Consider the following 12,105-nt stretch of genomic DNA (forward strand, 5'->3'; position numbering starts at 1 on the left):
AATGAAAAAGTTAAATCCCTTCAGAGACGGGATTGTCCTGCTGGACTAACGGACCAGGAAGACAAGCCCCCCCCCCCCCCCCCCCCCCGACAGAACTAAATAAATGATCTCAGCCTGTGAATGTCAGGCTGCGGGAACCAAACCAGCACCGATCCGTCATTCAGGACCTCGTAGTTCCAAACGCAGCTCACACAGAGCCGACAAAAACTCGGTGTTGTCTCGGTCCCTCTCCAGGGCTTTCTCGTAATATCCCACCGCCCTCTTCCGAAGTCCCTCCTCTTTGGCCACATCTCCCAGCACGCCGTAGGCGGCGGCATCTCGGGGGTTTTCGGACAGACGTCGCTCTGCAACCTGCTTCAGTTTCTGCGGATGAAGGAAACATTTTCACGACTTCTCATCAGACCCAGGAATTCATCTGGACAAGCGAAGAAGAAGCTGACAGACCTTCAGGCAGTAGCTCCGGTCTGATTGGTTCGGTTCGAGCTCAAGAACCTGTTGAAAACAGGACAGTATTACACCTCCAACATGGTCTAGGACTTTATTTCCTAAAGCAGAGGTCTAGTGTGGGTCCCTGAGTCACTGGTCTGTTCCCAAGGATAAGGTTTATTCTGGTTTCCCAAATGGGGGTCTAGTGTGGTTCCCCATATTAAAAGTCCAAACTGGACTTTTAATTTGGGGAACAGGAGATTTGTTCTGGTTCCCAAGTTGGAGATCGATCCAGACTCTCAGGTTTTGTCTGGTTTCCCTAGTTGAGGTCCATAGGTGGGGGTCCGGGTTCCATCAGTACCTTTCTGTAGTAGGTGATGGCGAGCTGGGACTGGAAGGTGTGGTGCTGACAGAACTCGGCGTAGTTCCTACAGATGGCCCGACGGATGCTCTCAGGCTCCGCCTCCATCTTCCCCAGAGCGTCATCAAACAGCTGCTGAGCTCTGAAACCACAAAGACACGGTTTTAGTCCAGGACCCCCGACCTGAACCAGGACCTAGGCTGTAGCACAGCTTCAAACAGAAAGTTATTAAAACTGTTCAGAATTCGGTTCAGTGGCAAATGAAAACATGTCGGGCCCCTGACAGACGTCAGTGTCCGGTCCGGGCCCCATGACACAAGTCAGTCTTCGGTCCGGGCCCCTGACAGACGTCAGTGTCCGGTCCGGGCCCCATGACACAAGTCAGTCTTCGGTCCGGGCCCCTGACAGACGTCAGTGTCCGGTCCGGGCCCCATGACACAAGTCAGTCTTCGGTCCGGGCCCCTGACAGACGTCAGTGTCCGGTCCGGGCCCCATGACACAAGTCAGTCTTCGGTCCGGGCCCCTGACAGACGTCAGTGTCCGGTCCGGGCCCCATGACACAAGTCAGTCTTCGGTCCGGGCCCCATGACACAAGTCAGTCTTCGGTCCGGGCCCCTGACACAAGTCAGTCTTCGGTCCGGGCCCCTGACAGACGTCAGAGTCCGGTCCGGGCCCCATGACACAAGTCAGTCTTCGGTCCGGGCCCCATGACACAAGTCAGTCTTCGGTCCAGGCCCCTGACAGACGTCAGTCTTCGGTCCGGGCCCCTGACGGAGGTCAGTCTCCGGTTTGGGCCCCTGACGGACGTCAGTCTTCAGTCCGGGCCCCTGACAGAAGTCAGTCTTCGGTCCGGGCCCCATGACACAAGTCAGTCTTCGGTCCGGGCCCCTGAGTACGTCAGTTTCCGGTCCGCGCCCGACGGAGGTGTCTCCGGTTTGGGCCCCTGACGGACGTCAGTCTTCGGTCCGGGCCCCTGACACAAGTCAGTCTTCGGTCCGGGCCCCTGACGGACGTCAGTCTTCGGTCCGGGCCCCTGACAGAAGTCAGTCTTCGGTCCGGGCCCCTGACAGACGTCAGAATCCGGTCCGGGCCCCATGACACAAGTCAGTCTTCGGTCCGGGCCCCATGACACAAGTCAGTCTTCGGTCCGGGCCCCATGACACAAGTCAGTCTTCGGTCCGGGCCCCTGACAGACGTCAGAATCCGGTCCGGGCCCCATGACACAAGTCAGTCTTCAGTCCGGGCCCCTGACAGACGTCAGAATCCAGTCCGGGCCCCATGACACAAGTCAGTCTTCAGTCCGGGCCCTTGACAGACGTCAGTCTTCAGTCCGGGCCCCTGACAGATGTCAGAATCCGGTCCGGGCCCCATGACACAAGTCAGTCTTCGGTCCGGGCCCCTGACAGACGTCAGTCTTCAGTCCGGGCCCCTGACAGATGTCAGAATCCGGTCCGGGCCCCATGACACAAGTCAGTCTTCGGTCCGGGCCCCTGACAGACGTCAGAGTCCGGTCCGGGCCCCTGAGGACGTCAGTCTTCGGTCCGGGCCCCTGACAGACGTCAGTCTTCGGTCCGGGCCCCTGAGGACGTCAGTCTTCGGTCCGGGCCCCTGACAGACGTCAGTCTTCGGTCCGGGCCCCTGACAGACGTCAGTCTTCGGTCCGGGCCCCTGAGGACGTCAGTCTTCGGTCCGGGCCCCTGACAGACGTCAGTCTTCGGTCCGGGCCCCTGAGGACGTCAGTCTTCGGTCCGGGCCCCTGACAGACGTCAGTCTTCGGTCCGGGCCCCTGACAGACGTCAGTCTTCGGTCCGGGCCCCTGAGGACGTCAGTCTTCGGTCCGGGCCCCTGACAGACGTCAGTCTTCGGTCCGGGCCCCTGACAGACGTCAGTCTTCGGTCCGGGCCCCTGAGGACGTCAGTCTTCGGTCCGGGCCCCTGACGGACGTCAGTCTCCGGTCCGGGCCCCTGACGGACGTCAGTCTCCGGTCCGGGCCCCTGACAGACGTCAGTCTTCGGTCCAGGCCCCTGACAGACGTCAGTCTTCGGTCCGGGCCCCTGAGGACGTCAGTCTTCGGTCCGGGCCCCTGACGGACGTCAGTCTCCGGTCCGGTATTAAATTAAGTGAAGCTCGACTTATTTACTGTAAATGACAGTAAAGTATTCTACTTTACTGGAGAAGAAGTAGAAGTAGAATAAATATGTTCTACTCTACTCTACTGTAGACTCCTCTCCAGAGCTGACGCCGGTCACCTCTTGATGTTTATTGGATTTTACTGGGATTCTGATGTGCAGGTTCTGGTCGAGCTGGTTCAGACGAGCAGAACCTGACCCAGCGGAGCACCTGGAGTGGTTGCGCTCCTCGGCGTACTGCAGAGCCAGCTCTGCCTTGGCGTAGTTTATGGTGCTCTTCAGGCTGATGGCCTTCTCCAGGTGCTCCATGCTGAGCCGTCTCCACCGACGAACTTCTTCTGCAGAACCAGAGTGGACCAGATGTTTGGGACGTTTCTCAGGAAGGATTTTAGTCTTTGTAGGTTTTTTTCAGAGCCCATCATCTTATCAGTAACTAGTAATTAACAGTAATTAAGATCACCTGTGTCTATGCTGGATGGACAACCACTCCTGGATGATCTCTCTCCTGATTCTGGTTGGCGCCACCAGCCCTTCTGAGAACCTGGTGAGGAGGAACTGGGTTTACTCTCTCCTGATGCTGGTTGGCGCCACCAGCCCTTCTGAGAACCTGGTGAGGAGGAACTGGGTTTACTCTCTCCTGATGCTGGTTGGCGCCACCAGCCCTTCTGAGAACCTGGTGAGGAGGAACTGGGTTTACTCTCTCCTGATGCTGGTTGGCGCCACCAGCCCTTCTGAGAACCTGGTGAGGAGGAACTGGGTTTACTCTCTCCTGATGCTGGTTGGCGCCACCAGCCCTTCTGAGAACCTGGTGAGGAGGAACTGGGTTTACTCTCTCCTGATGCTGGTTGGCGCCACCAGCCCTTCTGAGAACCTGGTGAGGAGGAACTGGGTTTACTCTCTCCTGATGCTGGTTGGCGCCACCAGCCCTTCTGAGAACCTGGTGAGGAGGAACTGGGTTTACTCTCTCCTGATGCTGGTTGGCGCCACCAGCCCTTCTGAGAACCTGGTGAGGAGGAACTGGGTTTAGAAGATAGATAAACCTGGATTCAGCGGGAGTAGGATTGTTGCTCTGTGACCACGCACCACCACCACCACCGCCGTGGAGGGCTCCTCCGGAGCTGGTTGGACTGATCCCAGTTCCTCTGTCCAGCTGGTTTTTTCGAGACAGCAGATCCATTTTCTTTCTCTTGTAGCACAAACCCAGACGCTGGTGGATAAACGCTGATTGGTTGTTGTTTTTCAGGACTTTCTTCAGTAGATCAATAGCCCGGTCGACCTGGTCCTGCAACCAATCACATTTCAAAATCAGGCCTACCATTTTACAGCATCAGTTCAGCTGAGCTGAGTGTCACTGAACGCATCAGGAACAGGTTCACCCATCAAGACGACCTTCAGACCCAGGTTCAGTATTTAGACCCGGTCCAGACCGTAGACTCTGGTTCTCTGGGATTTTGCGTCTTTCTGTATGTACCTGCTTGTTGAGGTACTTGGTGACGTTTCGGAGGACCTGGGTGTCCTCAGGTCCAATCTGCAGCGCCCTCTCCACCAGCCCGTCGGCCTCCTGGTGTTCCTGGTAGTACAGCAGCTTCAGTGCCAACATGGACATCAGGACGGCATCATCAGGGTTGATGTCCAGCGCTCGGCGAAGTTGTTTGATGGCGGGAGACTCTTCAGCATTTGGTTCTAAAACATACTGCAGATCAGACCTCGTTAGTTCAAGTTTCACATTGATCCAAAACCTGATCAATCGATTGGTTTAACTGATGGTGACAGTTGTTAGAACGTCTCGTGGTCCTACGATACGAATACAATGTCCGTGATGGAACTGTGGAGGTTGTTCTTAGTCTCAGCCCTTCCAGGTCTCACCGCTACTACCTACATGAGCGTTAAAAGGAACTCTGACAATCTGGCATACACATATATATATATATATATATATATATATATATATATATATATATATATATATATATATATATATATATATATATATATATATATATATATATATATATATATATATATATATATATAATTCTAATGGGCAGTGTATCAAGATGGGGAGATTGTTGAACCACTGTTTAAAATGTCTTGGTGCAAACTCCAAGAAGTTCCAAGCAAGACCAGTACCCGTGAAGGTCTACAGCAGGGGTGTCCAAAGTCGGTCCTCGAGGGCCGCTGTCCTGCAGGTTTCCCATGTATTCCTGTTCCAACACATCTAGCTTCCACTAAATGGATCAAACAGCCAATGACGTGCACAACTGATTAAGCTCTACAACTAGTTAATTTGAATCAGGTGTGTCTGAGCAGGGATACATAGAAAACCTGCAGGATTCTGGCCCTCGAGGACTGGAGCTGGACACCTCTGGTCTACAGCTATATGATGACCATTGTGGAAGATGTTCTCCTCTCTGTCGGCTTCTAAACAGGATACAGACTTTAGATTAAACAAAATGCTCCACAAAAGAAACCCCTCAGATCACTTTTTCAAGACAGAAATTCTCACATTTCAGATAGTTATGTAATATGATAAACATGTCTCATTAGTGTCTTTCAGGCCATTGAAAAATGTTTTACTAGCATTTTGTCATGTTTGTTTTAAATTTTTACAAAGTTAGGTTAGCAGCAAAATACGAGCCAGATCAGTAATTCTCACTTGGCTAACAACATTGAACTTTACTCTCTTAGATTTTTCATGCACAACAGTTGTGGAAAATTAGAATCTCGAGCTTTATTTTTGAAGCAATCAGAAGTTATTGTATTCCTTTTTTTCAATTCTTGTCTTATTAGTCTCAATTTGTGATAATACCCTTAATTTCCACACCAACAAAGGTCTGTTTTCCCATCTCCCCATTTAGACCAATCAAATTTTCCAAATTCTGTTCACTCCAGACCTCTTGTGCAGAACTTGAGAAGCTGTTGAACCTTTTTATTTGGTTCTGCTTTGAAGCGAATAGAATTTGGACAAAATGATTGTTCTTAACAGGCAGATATACAAGAAGAAAAAGCATTTGTTGATGAACATACTTAGGTAATCCCTGGTTCAGAGGATCTCATTTTTCTCTGAGCTTATGATATAGTGACATCTAGGACTTTCTACATCTGAATGGGACCTTGTGTGAAATCTGATGTTTACTTCTACTAAAAAAAATTACAATATTTTTGATACTTTCATTTTGTGCAATATTTGTCAATGAAATTGTAACATTTCTGTTTGACATGGTTGACCAAGGTTCCACTGAAATGCCCATATAAACATGTAAATGACAGTTCAAACACACATAAGTTTTCCCATGCCTCATCCACCTCTCCACCTTCAATATCGACATCTGAAAATCCTGAGTGAAGCCCACTTGGGTCAGGATAGACGAGTTATATCTTATTCACTACACATGATGGAATAACTCTGCGGATCCTTCTTCCCAGCCAGCCATGCAGCCACCATGTAAACTGACGATACGAGCCGAATCTGTAAGACCCGAAGGCAGATATTTTCTACTGTTGTGTTGTGAGACCTTAAGTCAGTAACCCCACTATCTAAGAGTAGTTATACAAAACTACAATCACAGAGGCAGAATTCAGTTGAAATAATTTATATTTCACTGTTATACTAATGTTGCCTGTAGCCATGGATCTTAAAAATGTGAAATACTTATAAATTCATATTGTTATTGTCATAAACTACTATTGTTCCCTTTAACGTCCCCAGCAGGATGCGTCCCCACAGACCTCCTCAGGGTCCCCAGAAAGGGTGAGTACCCTGAAGGGACCCTGAAGGGCCCTAGGATGAGGCGATAACAGTACTAAAAACATCATGTTGGGCCTAAAGGAAGGTTGTGGTGGTGGATCAGTACCGGTTCTGTGCGATAGAGGATGATGGCGTAACCATTGTTTAACTGGGAGTCATCGGGCATCAGCTCCAAAGCTGCAGAAACACTCCTGGGCTCTGGGATAGTAGGACTTAGAGAACTTCAGTAAGGTCCAGGCCTTCTCTCCATACACTTCTGGGTGGAGGACTGTGGATGATTGGATTGGATGCTTCACCTGCAGAGAACCAGACGGGTAATGAAATGATGACAGAGATGGATGTTGTCAACATGTATGCCTTTTTCTGTCTCCATGGGGGTCTTTACTTTGTCTTTGAGGCCATTTTGTATCATTTGCTGCTTGTTTTTCTGTCTCTTTGTGATCTGGTTTGTCTTACAGTTCATATTTTTGTCTTTATGGTTGTTTTAATGTGTTTGTAGTAGCTTAATTTTCTTTGTGACCATGTGATCCTCTGTGATCCAAAACCAGAAACCGTCCATCCCTTCATGCAGGAAGTATCGTCTCGTTACCCAGGCTGTGTTTCTGGATGGCCATCAGTGATGTAATAACCTAACTACCTGTCAATCAGGGAAGTCATGTGACCCTCCTCCTCTCACATCCATCAGGACAACTGTTAAATGTATGAGTGCTAAGCTAAGATAGCAGTTCTGTTCTGTGTACATACCAGTATGTCCTGGACTTTCTGCCAGTAGCTCTGAGACTGCTGGTGGTCTCCGGTGTGGTACTTCAGCCAGGCCAGGTCTCCGTACAGCACAATGAACCGGCGCTCGTTCTCCTCACCGTAACATTCCACCGTCTTCTGCTCCGATTGGTTGAGAAGGGACAACGCCTCCTCTGGCTGACCCTGAAGGTACCTGAGGACAGACAGGTGAGGATGCTCAGAGGTTCCAGGTATGTGAGGAGAAACAAACCTCTCACCGTTTACCTCACATAAGCCAGGTTTCTGTAGGAGTGCGCCATGGCTCCCTGTTGTCCCAGCTGCAGCTCCGTATCGTGCAGCAGCTGCTTGCTGAGGTCGTCCAGCTTCATGTCTTCCTCCTTCAGGTCCCAAGTGAAGCGACTCTGCAGCTGCTGCAGCCTGCAGTGAAGATCTGCTGCATCACTGCAGCTCCAACAGAAAGGTGTGTTAATTAGATGGAGAAAGGTTTTTACGCTAATTGTGGATATTACTACAGTAGTACTACTAACAGAGCTGTACTACAGTAGTACTACTAACAGAGCTGTACTACAATAGTACTACTAACAGAGCTTTACTACAGTAGTACTACTAACAGACCTGTACTACAATAGTACTACTAACAGAGCTGTACTACAGTAGTACTGCTAACAGTCATTTACTACAGTAGTACTGCTAACAGAGCTGTACTACAGTAGTACTACTAACAGACCTGTACTCCAATAGTACTACTAACAGAGCTGTACTACAGTAGTACTACTAACAGACCTGTACTACAATAGTACTACTAACAGAGCTGTCCTACAGTAGTACTACTAACAGGCATGTACTACAGTAGTACTACTAACAGACCTGTCCTACAGTAGTACAACTTAACAGTCATTTACTACACTAACAGAGCTGTCCTACAGTAGTACTACTAACAGGCATGTACTACAGTAGTACTACTAACAGGCATTTACTACAGTAGTAATACTTAACAGTCATTTACTACAGTAGTACTACTAACAGACCTGTACTACAGTAGTACTACTAACAGACCTGTCCTACAGTAGTACTACTTAACAGTCATTTACTACAGTAGTACTACTAACAGAGCTGTCCTACAGTAGTACTACTAACAGGCATTTACTACAGTAGTACTACTTAACAGTCATTTACGACAGTAGTACTACTAACAGACCTGTACTACAGTAGTACTACTAACAGACATGTACTACAGTAGTACTACTAACAGACATGTACTACAGTAGTACTACTAACAGGCCTGTACTACAGTAGTACTACTAACAGACCTGTACTACAGTAGTACTACTAACAGAGCTGTACTACAGTAGTACTACTAACAGACATATACTACAGTAGTACTACTAACAGTCATTTACTACAGTAGTACTACTAACAGACATGTACTACAGTAGTACTACTAACAGACATGTACTACAGTAGTACTACTAACAGAGCTGTACTACAGTAGTACTACTAACAGACATATACTACAGTAGTACTACTAACAGTCATTTACTACAGTAGTACTACTAACAGACCTGTACTACAGTAGTACTACTAACAGACCTGTACTACAGTAGTACTACTAACAGAGCTGTACTACAGTAGTACTACTAACAGACCTGTACTCCAATAGTACTACTAACAGAGCTGTACTACAGTAGTACTACTAACAGACCTGTACTACAATAGTACTACTAACAGAGCTGTCCTACAGTAGTACTACTAACAGGCATGTACTACAGTAGTACTACTAACAGACCTGTCCTACAGTAGTACTACTTAACAGTCATTTACTACAGTAGTACTACTAACAGAGCTGTCCTACAGTAGTACTACTAACAGGCATTTACTACAGTAGTACTACTTAACAGTCATTTACGACAGTAGTACTACTAACAGACATGTCCTACAGTAGTACTACTAACAGTCATTTACTACAGTAGTACTACTAACAGACCTGTACTACAGTAGTACTACTAACAGGTATTTACTACAGTAGTACTACTAACAGGCATTTACTACAGTAGTACTACTAACAGACCTGTACTACACTAGTACTACTAACAGACCTGTACTACAGTAGTACTACTAACAGAGCTGTACTACAGTAGTACTACTAACAGACCTGTACTACAGTAGTACTACTAACAGACATGTACTACAGTAGTACTACTAACAGTCATTTACTACAGTAGTACTACTAACAGAACTGTACTACAGTAGTACTACTAACAGGTATTTACTACAGTAGTACTACTAACAGGCATTTACTACAGTAGTACTACTAACAGACCTGTACTACACTAGTACTACTAACAGACCTGTACTACAGTAGTACTACTAACAGAGCTGTACTACAGTAGTACTACTAAAAGACATGTACCACAGTAGTACTACTAACAGACCTATACTACAGTAGTACTACTAAAAGACCTATACTACAGTAGTACTACTAACAGAGCTGTACTACAGTAGTACTACTAACAGACCTGTACTACAGTAGTACTACTTAACAGACCTGTACTACAGTAGTTCTACTAACAGGCATTTACTACAGTAGTACTACTTCACAGTCATTTACTACAGTAGTACTACTAACAGACCTGTACTACAGTAGTACTACTAACAGAGCTGTACTACAGTAGTACTACTAACAGGCATTTACTACAGTAGTACTACTTAACAGTCATTTACTACAGTATACTACTAACAGACATGTACTACAGTAGTACTACTAACAGACCTGTACTACAGTAGTACTACTAACAGACATGTACTACAGTAGTACTACTAACAGACCTGTACTACAGTAGTACTACTAACAGACATGTACTACAGTAGTACTACTAACAGTCATTTACTACAGTAGTACTACTAACAGACCTGTACTACAGTAGTACTAATAACAGAGCTGTACTACAGTAGTACTACTAACAGATCTGTACTACAGTAGTACTACTAACAGAGCTGTACTACAGTAGTACTACTAACAGACCTGTACTACAGTAGTACTACTAACAGACATGTACTACAGTAGTACTGCTAACAGGCATTTACTACAGTAGTACTACTTAACAGTCATTTACTACAGTAGTACTACTAACAGACCTGTACTACAGTAGTACTAATAACAGAGCTGTACTACAGTAGTACTACTAACAGATCTGTACTACAGTAGTACTACTAACAGAGCTGTACTACAGTAGTACTACTAACAGACCTGTACTACAGTAGTACTACTAACAGACATGTATTACAGTAGTACTACTAACAGTCATTTACTACAGTAGTACTACTAACAGACATGTACTACAGTAGTACTACTAACAGAGCTGTACTACAGTAGTACTACTAACAGACCTGTACTACAGTAGTACTACTAACAGACATGTACTACAGTAGTACTACTAACAGTCATTTACTACAGTAGTACTACTAACAGTCATTTACTAAAGTAGTACTACTAACAGAGCTGTACTACAGTAGTACTACTAACAGACCTGTACTACAGTAGTACTACTTAACAGACCTGTACTACAGTAGTTCTACTAACAGGCATTTACTACAGTAGTACTACTTCACAGTCATTTACTACAGTAGTACTACTAACAGACCTGTACTACAGTAGTACTACTAACAGAGCTGTACTACAGTAGTACAAATAACAGACCTGTACTACAGTAGTACTACTAACAGGCATTTACTACAGTAGTACTACTTAACAGTCATTTACTACAGTATACTACTAACAGACATGTACTACAGTAGTACTACTAACAGACCTGTACTACAGTAGTACTACTAACAGACATGTACTACAGTAGTACTACTAACAGACCTGTACTACAGTAGTACTACTAACAGACATGTACTACAGTAGTACTACTAACAGTCATTTACTACAGTAGTACTACTAACAGACCTGTACTACAGTAGTACTAATAACAGAGCTGTACTACAGTAGTACTACTAACAGATCTGTACTACAGTAGTACTACTAACAGAGCTGTACTACAGTAGTACTACTAACAGACCTGTACTACAGTAGTACTACTAACAGACATGTACTACAGTAGTACTGCTAACAGGCATTTACTACAGTAGTACTACTTAACAGTCATTTACTACAGTAGTACTACTAACAGACCTGTACTACAGTAGTACTAATAACAGAGCTGTACTACAGTAGTACTACTAACAGATCTGTACTACAGTAGTACTACTAACAGAGCTGTACTACAGTAGTACTACTAACAGACCTGTACTACAGTAGTACTACTAACAGACATGTATTACAGTAGTACTACTAACAGTCATTTACTACAGTAGTACTACTAACAGTCATTTACTAAAGTAGTACTGCTAACAGACCTGTACTACAGTAGTACTACTAACAGACCTGTACTACAGTAGTACTACTAACAAGCATTTACTACAGTAGTACTACTCAACAGTCATTTACTACTTTAGTACTACTAACAGACCTGTACTACAGTAGTACTACTAACAGAGCTTTACTACAGTAGTACTACTAACAGACCTGTACTACAGTAGTACTACTAACAGGCATTTACTACAGTAGTACTACTTAACAGTCATTTACGACAGTAGTACTACTAACAGAGCTGTACTACAGTAGTACTACTAACAGACCTGTCCTACAGTAGTACTAC

General features: G+C 45.8%; 1 protein-coding gene and 1 long non-coding RNA gene across 2 annotated transcripts in view; both read right to left on the reverse strand.

Moving 5' to 3' along the window:
* Positions 1–311: 311 nt before the first annotated feature.
* LOC306771231 lies at positions 312–848 on the reverse strand. The gene is made up of 3 exons (XR_013771758.1): positions 788–848; positions 445–492; positions 312–363 (listed from the first exon to the last, which is right to left on the reverse strand). It is a non-coding gene; the product is annotated as an uncharacterized lncRNA (long non-coding RNA).
* A 3,114-nt stretch (positions 849–3,962) lies between these two features.
* LOC306771488 (interferon-induced protein with tetratricopeptide repeats 1-like) overlaps positions 3,963–12,105 on the reverse strand; it is a gene marked incomplete at both ends in the record, with an annotated part of 45,104 nt that continues 36,961 nt past the window's right edge. Inside the window, 7 exon segments of the mRNA XM_079260654.1 lie at positions 3,963–4,066; positions 4,117–4,198; positions 4,388–4,609; positions 6,771–6,842; positions 6,847–6,960; positions 7,409–7,598; positions 7,670–7,846. Coding sequence (XP_079116780.1) covers positions 3,963–4,066; positions 4,117–4,198; positions 4,388–4,609; positions 6,771–6,842; positions 6,847–6,960; positions 7,409–7,598; positions 7,670–7,846 — 961 coding nt within the window.

This window comes from Telmatherina bonti (genome assembly GCF_933228915.1).
Source record: "Telmatherina bonti genome assembly, chromosome: 21".
Lineage (NCBI taxonomy): Eukaryota > Metazoa > Chordata > Actinopteri > Atheriniformes > Telmatherinidae > Telmatherina > Telmatherina bonti.